The 17,774-nt window shown below is 34.8% G+C and overlaps 2 protein-coding genes across 2 annotated transcripts; one reads left to right on the top strand and one right to left on the bottom strand.

The window, feature by feature from the left end:
* Positions 1-475: 475 nt before the first annotated feature.
* Positions 476-12,588, top strand: heatr4 (HEAT repeat containing 4). The gene is made up of 13 exons (XM_056477261.1): positions 476-936; positions 1,275-1,435; positions 3,133-3,327; positions 3,812-3,979; positions 5,448-5,624; positions 5,722-5,891; positions 8,359-8,463; positions 8,537-8,655; positions 8,730-8,910; positions 9,010-9,079; positions 11,150-11,339; positions 11,433-11,511; positions 12,505-12,588. Exons 1-13 carry the CDS (start codon positions 476-478, stop codon positions 12,586-12,588), a joined length of 2,160 nt encoding a protein of 719 aa, XP_056333236.1.
* Positions 12,287-17,754, bottom strand: haus2 (HAUS augmin like complex subunit 2). Its single transcript, XM_056477107.1, has 7 exons — positions 17,552-17,754; positions 15,504-15,610; positions 15,329-15,424; positions 14,082-14,151; positions 13,867-13,999; positions 13,658-13,766; positions 12,287-13,097 (listed from the first exon to the last, which is right to left on the bottom strand). Exons 2-7 carry the CDS (start codon positions 15,588-15,590, stop codon positions 12,984-12,986), a joined length of 609 nt encoding a protein of 202 aa, XP_056333082.1. The 5' UTR covers positions 15,591-15,610; positions 17,552-17,754; the 3' UTR covers positions 12,287-12,983.
* Positions 17,755-17,774: the final 20 nt, after the last annotated feature.

Raw genomic sequence — 17,774 nt, 5'->3', positions numbered from 1 at the left:
TGAATCAGTGAACGAACTCTCCTCACCAAGTTCACTTCAAGCGTTCATGACAGGCTTGAAAACAAAAGCGCGTCTTGTTGCTATGCCAACATTGAGCGCTGACAGAGCTGTATTTGTTAGTAACTTGTCTATCAGCGACCTGCTTTTCTTGTTTTATTGATTTAAAGTTATTATTATCCTTCTTGCAAGCCGAATTGTTTGATATCAACTGAAAAATACATACTCTAAACAAACGTGACGTTTATTTGACGTGAGCTGTTCTTCAGTGGTGAGGTGATTTGTGCAGTGTGTTGGTAAGTCACTTTTCCTTTTTTATTTGTATTCCAATGGTGGTTTTTTAAAATGGTATCCAGCTTTCTTTTAACAACTAAAGGATGTAATAACCAGCAGGCCTTACATATATAAGAAAATAATCCATTTCTAGTTGATTATTGTTTTCTTTTAGACAATTTCAAAAGAGCTCTCAATAAGAAGCATGAATCCACTACATGCAAAATGGAGGCCAGAACAGCACAGCAAGCGAAGAGAGAAGCGTCTGTACACGAAACTTCTAAATAACGCAAGCCAGTGCCTTTCTTTCTCTGAAGATGTAATCAGAGAAATGAGGCCCATTCCATATAAAGAAATTGATTTTAGCTGGCTTTTCCATGCCACGGGCCCCTTAGCATCAAGTACCAAGTTAAAAAAAATAAGGAGGAATAAAGAAATACACAACCTCATTAATCCTTTAACTCAACAAGCAGGCAAATCTTCTGTACAAACCTCTGCAAAGAACGATGTGAGCGATGTTTTCAGAAAAACAAAACCGTTCGGGATGTTGAATGCGCATACCTGTCTGAGGGAAACTTTTATAGAGGATCGGGAAGCTCAGAACAATAGGTGGCCAGAGTTTGCAGCAAATACAAATCAACAGTTACAGCTCAGGAAAAAACACAGGTAGGTCTGACTGCAAGATATTTTGCTTTCTTTAAAGTGATTTGCCCAAATTATCTTCCCAAAAACTGTCTATTCAAACCTGTATGACTGTCTAGGACATATTTTGAACTGAAGAATGATTGTTGCCAAACAGTTTCCATTTCCATTTATTTCCACTGTATAAGTGAAAGTGAGTGGGTTATCAAGAGTGGATTACCAGTTTTGGTTACCAACATTCTTAAAAATATATCAGTTTGTAAAGTTCTAAAGGAAAAGGAATGACAAAGAATTTGAATCTTTGGGTAGATTACACTTTAATCTCCAGCCTAACACTTGTGTTTTTTGTCTCTGTTTACCAGGATATCAGATTATATTTTTTCTCCAGCGAGCACCAATGTGCAGAATCACTTAAACACCAAAATAACAGTCAAGCACATCGAGATTCCCCTAGCCCCTCGTCTGCATGATATCTTGAATCCACATGCAAGCAGCCATGTCTCTGAACAGAAGATTGTCTCAGGTTGGCTTGCAAATGTTTCTTAAATGTGTTTATTTCTGAGGTACTTTTATGAAAACGCCATTAGGGGTTTTACTATTGAACTGCTTAAATCAGTTTCATCCTAAATCGTTGGTTGTCTTATTTCATATTGCTCGTAATTTTTTTCCCTAAACTTCAATATAATAATTTACATTCCTGAATAGGCTTGACCTCCTTATTTGCAGTTTTGCTGTGTCAATGAATACTGGACAAAACCTCACTGTAAAATCTGATTGTTTTCAAATCATTTGAGAAAATTGATTACCTCAGAATTTTGAAGTAAACTATTTTTTTAAACAAAGATTACATTAGTAGAACTTTTTTAATTATTATTTTGTACTAAACAAAAGATTAACTAATACAACTTGCATTTATGAATTCCCAAGGACCACAGTTTCAACATTCAAGTGAAGAAAAAAAAGTCACCTATATGTTAGGAGGATAGTTCACCCACAAATTTAAATTCTGTCATCAGTGACTCACCATTTACTTATTCAAAAACTTTCAAGTAGGATAAACATTAACTCAAAGTTTCTTGGGTAATGTAAATGATCAGCAGACTAGCATGTGCTAAATTCACTGTGCATTTATAAGCAATTTAAACTTTAATTAACCACAGGCTCTACGTTTCACCAGTGTTAACCATACAAAACACATGCAAATCCAAATATATACACAATATTATGTTGTGAAAAGTAATACATTTTTATTATTTTTGTTGTCTTCATTAAACAATTGTATTTGTATTGCTTAAAGGTGATATATTAACTCAACTTCTGTTTAGCGTAATATGCTTTGCAAACTAATGAAGCATTTGCAGAAGTAGATGAAGCTGATTGAAATGTAGAGGCCTTATTGTCTAAAATTAACTTGAGCTCTGCAGCTAAACTTCCTGTGAGCAGAAATGGGTTGAAACTGAACACAGAATATGTGCAGTTGTGAAAGTCTTATGCTTTTAAGATTGTGCAGGGAATTCTTAGAAAAAGAGGACGTATGTATGGGTGTGGCCAACAGAGGACTAGAGAATGATTGGCAAGTGACAAATTTCACTAAACTCCACCTGTTAATATCAGCTGCCTATAAAAATTGAAGTCAGGAAATGAAAGTTGTTGCTCACCACCTGAATGTAATTCTTGCATTGCATAGAGGATACCAGAATTCTGTGAATCGAATTATTCATTTTCAATTCAATTCAATTCAATTCCATCATTCAAATTGTATCCAATAAATTGCAAATTTTTTTGACATTGAAGAAAAACCCTCTCCTGACCTTTTTTTTTTTTTTAATTGAACATGCATGGAATTGATTAAATATTCCAACAATTATTATTATTGTGCAAAAAAAAAAAAAACACACAAAATATCATGCTTTGAACTAGAAAAATGTTCAGTTTTACAGTCCTGTTTTCATAAAAGGATATTTTTTGTTAACTATACTATCAAGTTGATCCTTTTTTTGAATTTTAAAGCTATAAAGGTAAAAAATGATGATCTGTGCTTCACTCTAATCATGTCCCCTCAAATGCAAAAAAAACCCTGTTCTTACAACATGTAAGTGTTGTAATTAATATACATTAAATGACACACTTGTTTGGCCATTAGTTGCTCAGCAGCAGTGTGTGAAAAGCCTATGGTGACATAAGTTCATGCATGTAGTTATTGTCATTATTTTCCTTTAGCAGGAACAAATAAAGCTTTAAAAGAGAAACAGCAATGGATGGATCTTCAGCCTACCAAAATTGACTACAGCCAAGAGCATGGTCTCAGACCTCCTGATTTTATTGGACAGGATTCTGAGACGCCAAAACTGTCAGTGGCCGAAATTTCTGCTCTTCGATATGCAGTGGACAAGTGGAGGATTGCGTGCAACGTCAGTACGTCTTTAGTTTCACAGCTTTCATCTTATTATTAATACTTATATTGATAGCCTATTCACTGATACAAACAAGTTATACTTGGAAAAAAAACAGATTTGTTACATGGGATGTATATATATATATATATATATATATATATATATATATATATATATATATATATATATATATATATATATATATATATATATATATATATATATATATATAAGCATAACCTAAATGTTTTATCTAAAAAAAAAAAAGCTCTTTTGATACTTGTCTATATTTCATTGTTTTTCCATCATCACAATGACTTTTGCTGCTTGTTCAAACTACTTGTTTGAACGACTTCATTGTTTTAAGTTTAATCCACTAAAATTTGTAAAAATGATTAAGCTACTTAATTGATTTGTGTTGGTCAACATGTAGGAATAGTGTGGAACACATTTTATACTGTGATGGAAAGACCTTTTGGAAATTGATGATATGTTTCATGTAGAATTGCCAGTGTGTAACCAGAGCGATGCTAGTTGGCAGAGTGTGACCCTCAAGAGCCTACAACGAAATCTTCGTGACCCTAATTACCAGGTGCGACTGGAGGCCATCATAACATGTGCATCAAGAGCAGTTCATGGACCACAAGTAGAGCTCGACCCTGGCAAAGCAGGTTACACAATGTTATTGTTGTTTTTTAGCCCCAACCTAATCAATAGAAATTTTTATAGTGGGATTTTGGCTGCTTTGTGACATCATTAAGCACACGAAAACAACAGATAGTTGTAAAAGATATTTTTTTAAAGGAAATATCTCTCTTTGCAGAAGACTTTGAGATTTGTAACCTTCTATTAGATTACACCACACCCTGAATAACATAAGCCCCTTTCACACAGTGATACCCGTAAACATCCAGAGAATTTTTTGTAACAACTTTACCGGTAAATTGAAAAAAGCGCTGTTCACACAAGATTTTCCGGAAAAAAACATTATTATGTACATCTCAACATGTGAAAGTGTTCCTCCATATGTTTTCATCAAAGTTGTTCACAATACTTATCCATCTACAGAGTTTGTAATGTAGTCAAATGTTTACAATACAAGTGCAGCCGTTTCGAGGTCATTTGTGGTTAATGATGTCAGAATTTGCCGGTATTTTGGAATAGATGTGTGAATATAATACGCGTGTACTGGTGCTCACCGGCTGCTTCACAAGCACATGCTTCAAAGTAAAACAAACAACGGCTAATTATAAGCATTTTATTGATAATTTACACAGTTGGCATTAAGAAGAAACATAGAAACGTTATCTTACTAACATCTAGCAGCTTAATGTGTCTGGAAAAATATTCAAAGGCTTTTATTTTCATAAACAGTGCAGATGTGAATATGTCTGAATGTTTTGATTGGCTAGAGTACACATCTCACGTCAGTGTGTTTTTAGCGTGAATGCGCTATTTTTGGAAATTTTCCTTCTGCGTTCAATCAGGGCAGCATACCGGCAAATTATAATCCGGTATTATAACCCAAATTATATCCGGTAATGTTACAACTTCTCTTCGGAAAATTGCTGGCACGATTTTACCGGTATTTTCAAAAAGGGCCTGTTCACACATACAGACCTTTCTGGAAAATTGCCAGTAATTTTCCGGAAAGATCTGTATGTGTGAAAGGGGCTATAATAGGACCCCTTTAAGCTGTGTTAACCTCCTTATTTACATTTTTGCAGTGTCAGTGTCATTGATCTGATGAACACAGCATACCACCTGTTTGAAATTGAACATCTTTTTATAAATTGCCAACTGCTATGAAGCTTTTTTTCCCCGTTGATCTAAATTAAAACAGTCTATTCTTTATTCAGATTCACTGGTTTTACATCACTATTTGACATTTCTTTTTAAATGCATTTATTTACAACACAGTGTTTCTGTGACTTTACAAATCATGTAAATGTGAAGCATTTCATTCCAACCCCAAAGTAATCCAACAGTAAAAAGTCTGCTTTTTCCTCAAGATTTTGAATGACCAAAAAGCAGTGTGAATAGCCCTGTTGTCACAAAGCAACCCATTTTAAACACTCTAAATGCTGTTATTTGTTAACTTCCTGTTCACCTTTGTTCAAAATAATTGTTTTTGCTTAGGTCAGCACTGGAACAGATTGAAGCTAAAGGCAATAACTCAGAAGCTGCAGGCCATTATTAACGCAGCCCTCAATGACCCAGTAAAGAGAGTTCGGACGGCTGCTGCAGTGTGCCAGTATGCCATGAAGACGCCTAATGCACAAGCCAGAGACATACTACGAAGCATGATCAAGCAAGGTATTTAATTAAAATAACTTGGCATCAAATATTAATGTCACAAGTAATATTTGTTCTAGCTGTCAACTTTAAATGACCGTCATATGTTTTGACTTAGACCTGTCTGGCACTGGCACAGACAGCTGGGTGGCGGCACAATGCTTGGCGATAGAGGGTGACGTGAGTCAAGCTGTCATACAGAGAATCCTGTCACAGCACTTCCTCAGAGATGCTCCTTCAGATCAGGAAAAGTCTATGATGTTACTTTCTAAGATTAGCAGCAAGACGGTCAGTGACTCTCCCAATAAATCTTGATCCATACGGTTTACACTATTCCTAAACTATTTTAAAATGTTTTTGAAAGATGTGTATTTGCATTTATTTGATGTAAAAATACGGTAAGACTGTAATATTGTAAAAAGTTATTTAATTCTAATAATAATTTGAAACATAATTTATTCCTAAGTGTTAACCTGGAAATAAAATAAGACACCAACAAAGGAAGAATGGTTCAAAATAGTATGAGAAGTTGAGGAAATAGAAAGAATGAGATATCGATATATACTCTACCGGTCAAAAGTTTGGGGTCAGTAGGATTTTTAAATGTTTTAAAATGAGCTTATCCTGCTCACCAAGGCTGTATTTATTTAATGAAAAATACAGTATAAACAGTAAAACTGCACTATACAATAACTGTTCAATAGTAGTATATAATTTAAATTAATAATTTATTCAGTGATTTTAAAGATGAATTCGCAGCTTCATTACTCCAGTCTTCAGTCACATTCAGAAATCAGTCTAATATTAATTGTTGTTATTATTATTATTTATTATTATTATATTAATAATGGTAATAGTAATAAAAGAAATGACTGGAGTAATAATTTTATTTAAAACTACACACAATAAGCAGTTTTTTAAAATTTAATAAATATTTTACTATTTACCATTTTTTTACATTTAATAAATGCCGACTTGATGAACAGAATAATAATAAAAAAAAACATGAAAACAAAGCTGACCCCAAACTTGACCAGTACGTTCATATTACAAAAACAAATCTTTGAGAGTGAATTTGTAAAATGGAATCCCTCGCCTCAACTGGAAAATAATAGTTTATATCTGAAAATTATGCATAATTAAAGTATATTTGGAAACCTGGATTTTTTATATTTTTAATAATTTTTGTTTTTGATAATATTTTAATTATGTTATTTTTTTGTCAGCTAAGTTAGTATTTTGTATGCGTATGCATGTATGTATGTATGCATGTATGCATGTATGCATGTATGCATGTATGTATGTATGTATGTATGTATGTATGTATGTATGTATGTATAGATGCATTTATTTGTATTTTGTTCCTAAAAATCTATAAAAATCAAATATTAAATATTATTCTTTTTTATTTATTTCTGTGGTGGCAAAGCTAAAATTTCAGCAATGTTACTGTAGTATTCAGTCTCATGTGATTGTTCAAAGATCATTCTAATAAGCTCATTTGCTGTTCAAAAAGCATTTTATCCTGGACGAGCCCCCAAACTATGTTACGCCCTGTGTGGCTCGGATGATAAAAGGGCTAAACATAATTATGACAACCCTACATATGCTATGGACCGACACGGACAATGACGTGGCAAAAAGTAGTTCGCTTTATTTACAATATAGATAAAGAAAAAAAGGTTTCATATTTATTATATTTAAATATATAAAATATTTAAATCACCCAAAGTATATTTACAAATGTGAACAATAAATGCAAAATAAGCAAACAAATCAATTGAAACAAACCTGATAGAGGGATAGAAAATAAACGGTGCTAAGTCAAAGAAAATAACTAATAATTAAACACCCACTAACTAATCCCTTCCCACCTCTAAATAACTAAAGAGAAATCTGAAATCCTCACTAAACTGCACACGCTAGCAAAACTTACAAAGGGTAGCACCCGCTTCTGACCTAATGAATTACAGAGAATCAACTACATGTGTGTAAAATGTAAGTCACGTGACGAACTTCACTTTCCCTTTCCTTTTAGTAGATTTAAGCAGATTTAGCTTGGACGTTCTGAATAGATGTACAACTCAAACAAAGTAAAAAGCAAACCACTTTTTTGCCACGTCCGTTGTCTGTGTTGATCCTTATCAGCTAACGTCTCAGGGGAATTAAAAAAATATTGGGTTGTCATAATCATGTTTAGCCCTTTTCACCCTTCGAGCCACACAGGGTAGAACATCATTTATCTTACTTTAATTTATATACAGTAGTTCCTTTAAAAGTAACACTTCAAAGCACTTTACATACATATAAAATACAGAGGTAAAAATACATGCATAAAACTAGAAAAAAAAACAAAAGCAATGATAGTAAAAAGTATTTGAAATCATATGTAGTTTTTAAATCTAATTAAAGCTAGCCTAAAAAAGTCAAACAAGTTAAAGCACATGCAGGGGTATAAGGGATTAAAAGCTTAGACAAATATTGCAGGGCAAGACCATTCAAGACCTTTTGAGTTTGTATAAATATTTTTAAATCAATTCAAAAACTAACTAACATGATCAATATATCAATGTTAAGACTGTTCTGCATATGACTTGTCAAATCCACAATACTTTTTTGCTAACAAAAAGTTCAAAAGAACATCATCAACTAAATGATACTTTGGTATCTACTGTCACTTTTGAATCGTTTCAAGCACATTTACATAAAAAAAATGATTCTGACCCCAAACTTTTCAATGATTTTTCTCATCCAGACACTAGTGCGCTCTCTTCTGGCAGAAGAGTTAAACAATGCTAACTGGAACGCTCGAGTTCAGGCCTGTAACAGTATTGCAAAGCTCAAGAGTCCAATCAACAAGGTATAATACTCTCATTTCGGCACCTATCTAAATATCTAATAGTTCACAAAAAATCTAAATGCTTTTCATCCAGGATGTTTGCACCAAACTGCTCCACGTGATGTGGAACGACTGGAGCTGTGCTGTTCGTCACGCTGCAGCATTGGCTCTGAGTAAACTGGACGCAGCCAAAGAGATGCACGCCGAGCTGAGGTCACTATCTCTGCCCAACAGACACATCACAGTGTTTGTATTCAGGCCATTCTTAACAGACAATATCTCCACAGCACAAAGCTGGAGGAGGGACCGAGTGCTCGCCGAGTCGAAGCGTTGACTTTTATTGGTCAGCTCAATATAATGACACCCACGCTACGTCCCACTTTCCTGCGGTGCTTTAATGATGACTGCGAGGCTGTGCGCAAACAAGCTTGCTTGACTGCAGCGTCTCTAATGATGAAAGATCAGATGGTGAGAAATCAAAGCAGCTGTGCTAATACACAATGATCTGTGATGGCATATGAGCAATAAAAAGACATTTCCAATGACTGCGTTGAACATTGTGCGCAGGTCTTGGATCAGCTAATTAACCTGATGCAGAATGAGCCATTATGGGAGGTGAAAGTGGATGCAATTAATGGTAAGCGTGAAAATTCATTAATTCAGTACCATGTGATGAATGTTATTTTGACATTTAAGTGCCACTGTTATGGTATTCTAAAGGCTAACATTGATCAGTGTTCAAAAAACACCTTAAAAGTCTGCATGAAATCAAAATTTTGCCTTATATTTCTAATAGACATTGTTAGTCTAAATAAAAAAAATTGTTTTGGTAATCTTTAATCTAAATCTAACCATGTGCTTCTGCTCTGGAAAGGCTGTCTTTCTCTGATGACATCAGCTTGACGAGTTGAGAATAATATGCTAATATGCTTAGCAACGCCCCACCGACCATTAATTTGCTGCTAGTGAAAGATGAGAGGAGAAGCCAAAAATAAAATCCCACCCCCTACGCAATAATAATTTCAGTTGGAAATACATCACGATACTGAAGTAAAAGTCTGCATCAACTTATGCTTCACGCAGACTTTAAATTTCTCATAATATACAAGGCAGCAGTCTTTTGCTAGCTGAAATGGTTCTTTCAAGAATCTGGTCTCTCTAAACTCATAGCGTACTCTGCTCTGATTGGTCAGATCATAGGCCAGTCTGTTCTGATTGGTCTACCAATTACAGCATGTGTTGGAAACCAAATGTCTATTACCATATCTGACTGTCAGAATTACTGAATCTAACGTTAAACAGCAAGAAGGTCGCTGGTTCGAGCCTCGGCTGGGTCATTTGGCATTTCTTTGAGGAGTTTGCATGTTCTCCCCTTGTTCGAGTGGGTTTCCTCCGGGTGCTCCGTTTTTCCCCACAAGTACAAAGACATGCGCTATAGGTGAATTGAGTAAGCTAAATTGTCTGTAGTGTATGTGTGTGCATGAGAGTGTATGGTAGTTTCCCAGTGATGGGTTGCAGCTGGAAGGGGATCCACTGCATAAAACATATGCTGGATAAGTTGGCAGTTCATTCTGCTGTGGCGACCCCTGATTAATATAAGGACTAAGCCGAAAAGAAAATGAATGAAGGTCTATGCAAATATAGGCCCTTTCACACCAAGTGAATAGAAAAACTATTAAGATAACAATAAAGACATTGTAATAAAAACAGTGACTGCGCTCGCTAAATTCACTGTTTGATTAGAGCGATTACATGAGCTGCATTCTCTGGATAGATGCTAGTACTAGGTAACAAGGGGGTACTGCCAAATGAAAAGCATAAGCTAAAAATAAACAGGTCATTATTGTTTGTCAGTGTAGATGCATTCTCATTGTATGTACATTTTTAATTACCGTGCTTGGTGTGAACAGGCTGTAAAGCTGGAATTACCATCAATTAATTTCAGAAGATTCCGTATGAATTTATGAATTATTTTGGATTAATTATATTGCATAAAAAGTTTCTTAATGGAAATACCAAGATGCGCATACATTTTGAAAGTGCATAAAAAGTGCACAAATGAGTAGGGTGAACTTTTTGTTAGATAAGAAAACAAATTCTCATAAACTACAATGGAAACATAGAATAAATTGTGCATTAAAAATATATATGATTAATTACAGAATCTGAAAAATAACTGATCATGTGATGATAATAAATAGCCATGATGGGATGACATTAGAGGAGAAACGAGCAGAACAACCATTGTAGAATTTCTGAAATGTTGGTCATTCTAAAATCACTTAGCCGAAGTCCATCATCAAAGTGGTTTGGTATTATTACCTCCCAGAACTGTCTTGGGCGGCTGTGCTAACAAAGAGCACTCTTGTTCGCACATTCATTGATATTCTTCTTCTAAGGTGCAAGTCATTGATTATAAAAGAAAAAAGACCCACACTTATTTCTCTTACCACAACAAAATCCATTTTTCTTTTTGATAGTGACGATTTTGTTCTCTTTGACTCACTGGATGAAAATGGCGCTTTATTAGCAAATGTTTTATGCAATACTTTACTTCTGCACATAGACTAATTCACATCTCTGGATGGATGTAAACATAGCTAATGACTTTGATGCATTAAAAACAGCTATTTTACATATTACATGAAAGGTCATATCTGAAGAAGCGTAATAGGACACTAAAGGAGTTGATATAATGTAACTGTAGCTTTAGGGAATATAGGTTGGCTGAATCCAGCTCTGCAGGAGCTGCTGATGTGGGCTGTGCATCATGAGGAGGAGCCCGGTGTGCGCGTCGCTGCATGTGAGGCCCTGAACAATCTGGGTGCAAACGGCCTTCAGTTCCAGCATTTCATAGAGGATCGTTATACACTGGAACGCAACGCTGAGGTGAAGAGGTGCGTGTTTACATCAAGTCACAATCATTACTGAGAGTATAAGGTTGTACAATGGTTTTCTGAATGTTACTTTAAATTTACTTTCTCACTAAGCCACATTGAATGTCTTCTGAAAAAGCATGGATACAGTCTGCATGGAGACCAAAGCAAAATGAATGATATAAAGCTCCAGGTTTGTGCACTTTGCTATGCTTTAGGCAGTTACTATTGGGTTTTCAATACATTTTGCTTTAGAACAGCGGTTCTCAAACTTTGTGATTATAATGCCCCTCATTGTCCAACTCAGTATTCAAAGACCATCATTTTCTTTATTTCAGCTGTAGATTTCTATACTAAATTAATAGTTCAACCTGACAACTTTATTTCTGTAATCGTTTCTGCATTTTCCACTAGTAGATGTTTATTTGTCATATCTTAAAAAAATATCTGTAAATTAGCAGTTTTCCTTATTTTGTGATTCATGTTTTTATTTTTTCCTTTTGAAGGGACTTTGATCTTTCTTTCAACAACTTTTAATCTTTAAAAGTCTGCAATTGTGACTTTTATTAACATTTTTAATAGTTTACAATTTATAGAATTGTCTGTCTTGGTGTTACAGTACAATTACGGTACAAAAAGCTTGTAATAAACTCCAATGTTATGTAGTAAACCAGTGCATGTTATGTTATCTTACCAACTTAATTCTCAATATATTATACATTATATTATTCCAAACTACTAAAAGGTAAATATAGATCACTTTGTTAAACTTTAGAGTTGAACTTTCAACATAAAGTCGACAAAGCTGAGACCGAGCTCTCATAATGCAATTCACAACCACAAATAAACAGAAAACACTTGTGAATCATAAAATACGGAAACTGATAATGAAAAGGTTTTTTTAGTGTAGGAATAAATACTATAGAGAGGTCAATGGTTACCATCAACATTTTTTATTTAGCATAGAAAGTATCTCACAGATGTTTGTAACAAGTGGAAAGAGAGAGAGTATATGATAACAATTTTATTTTTGAGTGAAATATCCTTTTAGGATTGATTTTGAAATTAATTTGTTAAATTCATTAAAACAACAAAGTCCTGTGTCACGATGTTTGAGAACCACTGTTCTAGAAATAGATGCCTCAACATCACACTAACTGGTTGCTCTTACACTGTTATTCTGTAGGTGAAGCTGATGTGTTCGGATCACAGCATTACACAGAAAATGCTCTTAATGGACGATCAGCAGCAGCAGATGTTATTGTGCTGAATTTACAGTTTCATTTGCTCCACTACACCAGAACATTAAAATCTTTTGATGTGTTACCACCGCAGTCACTGATGTTCAGGCTAGCTGACTAATAGTGTTCAGAGAGAAATTATTTCATGGATCCAACCATTCACGACTTATTTTACACTCATGGCAAACAAAACCCTCAAATTTTAGCTTAAAATATGGAACATTTCATTGCAATTATTTAACGGATACACAAAAGACAAAAATAAACATGTATATTTACATATTGCTAAGTATTTGAAATATAAAATCCACTCAGTTCTTTTAGAAACTATGCAAGTTTGTTAGATGTCTACAGAAAAAATGATTCAGTAAATCTATACTATACCTAATAACAGATGTGGTCATTTTATTTCTAAATTCTTTATTCAGCTAGACATGTCCTTAATACTGGTCTGTGGTTGTCCTCGCCGCTTAAGGACTTGCTTGTACAGGTTCTCGACCTCAGTGACCTGAGCCAACAGTTGAGTTCTGGCATTGCTCTGATGGAGTAAAGGGCAAATATATAAATATTATAGGATCTACATTATAAATATGACAGGTTGTGGAGAAATTAAAAGTAAAGAATATATAGACATTGCTTCCAAAGCTTAATATATAAAAGTCTGTAAATGAAATGAAAGTGAAATTTGATCATGACAGCAAACAGTTTGAAAGTGTGGTCATTTAGAGTTTTTATTTAAAGTTTTCAGATGTGTCTATATTCATTTTTAGACAACACAATACTAATGTTGAACTTCAAAAGAGTAAAGAAATTAATATTTGGTGTAATAAGATTTTCAATTGTTCAATTTCAATAATTGTCAATTTATGAGAGAAAAAATGAGCTTGAAATAACTATATTCGATTTGTGGAAGAAATGTTATCAGACATTTATAGAAAACAAATATTAACCTGTATTTATATTTTTCCAGAGCTATACAGTACACACAGACACAGACACACACACACACACACACACACACACACACACGCACGCACACACGCACACACGCACGCACACACACACGCACACACACACACACAAGACTACTACACTTACCAGATTAGTTAAATGATGGTCAGTGGTCGGAATTGCTCGAACCATCTCAATTTTCACATCCAAGTTCTGAATGAACTCCGCCACCATCCGCATGAGCTCTACCACATACCTGTATATGAAGATATAGTGAAATAATCCAAAATCAATACCGTTCCCAAACATGTTCAAACAAAAAAGAAGTGTGGTTAAGAACCGAGTGGGGCAGTGACCTGTGCAGATCAGCCTGAATGGGCAGGTTCTGCTGACACAGAGGCTTTGTGAGTCTCTCTCGCAGGACTGTCTGTTCTCGCAGCACCTCCTGAAGGTGAGAAGTGAACTGTTGCAAGGAAGCAAACCTTCGACCTCAAAACAAGACGTGCTCATTAGTACAATTTGTAAAGTATGCGTGGACACTCACATTGAAATGTTAACATGCAACACTTACTGAGATAATGATTGTGAGCAACGTCTGCACAGTCTCTTTCCAGATTCAACAGCTCTAAATCTAAATTAGCCTAAAACAACATGAGCCACAAGATGTCAGTTGTCAAAAAGTGTAGCATTACTAAGGCATTGCTAGGTGGTTGCTGAGCAGTTACTTAGGTGTTCTAGGTCATTGCTAAGGTGTTGCTAGGGTGTTCTGAGTGGTTGCTAAGGTGTTGCTAGGGTGTTGGTAGTCGGTTGCTAGGGTGTTCTGAGTGGTTGATAAGCAGTTGCTAGGTGGTTGCAAAGGTGTTCTGAGTAGTTACTAGGCAGTTGCTAACATAAATCAGTATAGTTGTAGTATGAATTAGCATGTTGTTAGCCTGTTTCTAACATAAATGTGCATGTTATTAGCATGGTTATAGTATGAATTAGCATGTTTCTAGTATAAACTAGAAAGTTGTTAGCATTAATTTAGTATGAATTAGCATGTTGCTAGTATGATTAGTATGTTGTTAATATGAATTGATTTGTTCTTAGTATGTCCAATGTTAAGTCAATGGCAGTTTTTTTATAATAGAAGTCTATGGGACAGTTGCTAGGGTGCTGTAAGTGGCTGCTAGGGTGTGGCTAGTAAGTTGAAAGGTCATCAGTGATTGGCAGATTGGTAGTCTGAGTTAAATGAGCTCAAACTTAAGTCTGTAAGTTTATAAGTTATGAGGTCACAAATTTGGTCCAATGTTAAGTCAATGGGAATTTTCTGAATATTCCAGGTCAGTTTTCAGAAAACCATAAGTGGGATCAATTGGAAAAGATATAGAAACTTAATTCAGTATAGTTTGGAGTTAGTTTGGTGGTTGTAGTATGAATGGTCTAGGAGGAGAAAGAAGAAGTTTATGTAGTATAACAGTATGTTGGCTTTGTCAAGCCACCATCATTATTGTGAAAATTGCTCTACATGTACAAATAAGCTTGAGGTGAATTAATCTCTGAGGGTTTCCAAATCAAAATCTAAAAACAAAAAAAGTGTTTTCAAACCTTTAGAAGTTTCTTATATCAGTTGCACATAAAATAAGTTATTTAGAAAAAAGCTATAAACCGGTAACCATTGACATCTAGGGAAAAAATACTATGGAAGTAGATGATTACGGGTTTCCAACATTCTTAGAAATATATTTTTTTGTGTTGAACAGAAGAAATTCAAACAGGTTTGAAACAAGTGCAGGATATTGATAGACTATTCCTTTAAGTGCTGAAATGACGTTGAACCTGATCAAGATCTTGTCTGATTCTGTTCAGCTGCTCAGCTTCCAGTAAAGATGAGGAGAAGATTTCTGAATCCCGTGGCACAGCATCAAGCTCCTCCTGAAACATCAATAACACAAATGCATATGATAAACCATCGGAACCGTTATGTCACAAATTATGTCCTAGTGTAGTTTACCTGTGTCATGGTGCCGGCTGTTACACATCTGGCTAAAATCTTAGCAGCCGGTGTCACCGTGTAAGCAATGGGGTCCCAGGAATTCATAACAAGGGTTTTTTCCAGACCTGATGGCAATAATACAAACAATGAAGACTAATAAATTAGGGCGCTTTTTCAGCTGTCTCATGGTTTATTTCTTTGACTTTAATCAAAAATATATCACTCTTCTGTTTTATATATAGTTTTTTTCATGGAGACAAAAATGAGAAGAAATGAAAAAACATAAGACCTTGCTTTTTTCTCAAAACATTAGCTTTTGCTCACAAAATTGTAGCATTTTCTTAAAGACACTGAATTCACATGAACAACTGAAGTCAGAAGCTCATTTTCTTCATCTCACCATCATTCTGTACATTTTTGAGCTCGGTGGTCTACATTTAGACATTGACCCTGTGATGCTGTTCAGTCATTTCTGAGAAATTCAGAAACTGATTAAGGTTTTGACAGACTTTAGTGCATCACCCAAACCAAATCAGATTGACACCTGAACAGCTGTTTAAATGTCATTTCCTTTGGCTTAGTCCCTTAATTATCAGGGGTCACCACAGCAGAATGAACTACCAACTATTCCAGCATATGTTTTACGCAGCGGATGCCCTTCCAGCCGCAACCCAGTACTGGGAAACACCCATACGCTCACATTCACATGCACACTCATACACTAAGGCCAATTGTTTAGTTCATCCAATTCACCTTCTAACTGTGGGGGAAACCGGAGCACCCAGAGAACATGCAAACTATACACAGAAATGCCAACTGACCCAGCCGGGACTCAAACCAGCGACCTTCTTGCTGTGAGATAACAGTGCTAACCACTGAGCCACCGTGTCACCCAGCTGTTTAAATTCATCACTTAAATTGTTTTATTAATATTATTATAACTACTTTTGCAGTTTCACTGTAAAATGTTAAATCTTTTTACATTACTTTTTTCCACTTCAGCAATAATCTGCTGTCACAACTAGGCCCGCATGGAATCAGCGCACGTAGACCTCTGCAGATTTCCAGCCCATCATTTATCAAGTCTATTTATTTACTTGTGCAAATCTAGATTTATTCATTTTTTATATTAATTTCAGTAAATATTATCGACTAATATGAAAATGTTAATATGTTTATTTACAATACAATTAGCAAAGTAATATTTTCTGTCTTTTAGTAGCTATATTATATAGAAGACTTGCTCTGTTTAGCAAATAAGTGGATTTATATGGATTTGATTGGAAACATTAAATAAAAGTTTCAAAGGTATTGTTTTTTTATTTAATTTTTTAATATTTTAAGTTACGATAGTTACGATTTTAAAGTTACAATACTCCCAAAATCATTCTGCATAAATCCGCAGATTTCTTAACAAAATTCTGCCCAGAAATAACAAAAAAAAATGTCCGCAGATTCTGTCTGGCCCTAGTCACAACCACTAATTTATAATAGAAACACTTTACTCTTGTTTAACAATACAACTTATCATAGATATCCATTAGTTTTTACTCTTTTACACAAAAACATAAAATATAGAATAACGTAAAGGTGCAAATAACTCGGGAACTAGAATGTGCAAATAAGTTGCTGAACCATTTGATCACACTGTAAAAAAAGATGTTTTGTCTTGTTTTCCAGTCCAAATGTTTAGAGTCTTATGCACTTAAGAAGCAAAACGACATGTAATTAAATAAGAGAATTAAAAGTAATTAAACAAACTCAGTTGACTGATGTGTCAAACTAACAAATGAGATCTAACAAATGAAATCTGCATCTCCAGTAATTGTGTCTTGACTAAAGTTACAGGATTTTTTCGATACATTTCAAAGCACAAATACTAAAGAATACACTAATTTCTGCACTGTATACAGTATCATTGAAAAGACTGCAAGTTTAAGACCCTTTGTCTCCTTCAACAGAAGAGGGAATGTAACTCTCTCTACTTCTCTCTTACTGTTACACCGCTATCAGGTCAAGAAATGCCATGTTTTCTCGTGACTTATTCTTTAAGGGATCTGTGTTACCTGTCGTTGTTCAATGCGATTTCCCCCGACCTGCTTGGTTCTACCAAATAAATCGTCTGCTGTGCTGTTTTCAATCTACCGCCTAAGCAATGCAACTTCCTTCTTCCTGCTTTAGATCCGCAGATTCACGAATACCTCCAAAGACAAAACACTCTGCACCTTTATTTGTAGAATCAGTCAGTTAAAACTAAACCACATAAATATAACTTTAGTTGGCCAAAAA

Source organism: Danio aesculapii, chromosome 17, assembly GCF_903798145.1.
Source record: "Danio aesculapii chromosome 17, fDanAes4.1, whole genome shotgun sequence".
In the NCBI taxonomy this organism is placed as follows: Eukaryota; Metazoa; Chordata; class Actinopteri; order Cypriniformes; family Danionidae; genus Danio; species Danio aesculapii.
The sequence above is the reverse complement of the archived record's forward strand: the minus strand, read 5'-3'. Positions and strand labels throughout refer to the sequence as shown.

What these genes read in the sequence shown, in the direction of transcription:
- heatr4 (XM_056477261.1), top strand. Translation starts at nt 476, where the DNA reads ATGAATCCACTACATGCAAAATGGAGGCCAGAACAGCACAGCAAGCGA. An exon ending in TCAAGAGTCCAATCAACAAG is followed by an intron (nt 8,464 to 8,536) that starts GTATAATACTCT and finishes CTTTTCATCCAG; the next exon opens with GATGTTTGCACCAAACTGCT. An exon ending in TAATGATGAAAGATCAGATG is followed by an intron (nt 8,911 to 9,009) that starts GTGAGAAATCAA and finishes CATTGTGCGCAG; the next exon opens with GTCTTGGATCAGCTAATTAA.
- haus2 (XM_056477107.1), bottom strand. Translation starts at nt 15,590, where the DNA reads ATGAATTCCTGGGACCCCATTGCTTACACGGTGACACCGGCTGCTAAG. An exon ending in CAGCCGGCACCATGACACAG is followed by an intron (nt 15,425 to 15,503) that starts GTAAACTACACT and finishes TTGATGTTTCAG; the next exon opens with GAGGAGCTTGATGCTGTGCC. An exon ending in ACCATCATTTAACTAATCTG is followed by an intron (nt 13,098 to 13,657) that starts GTAAGTGTAGTA and finishes TTACTCCATCAG; the next exon opens with AGCAATGCCAGAACTCAACT.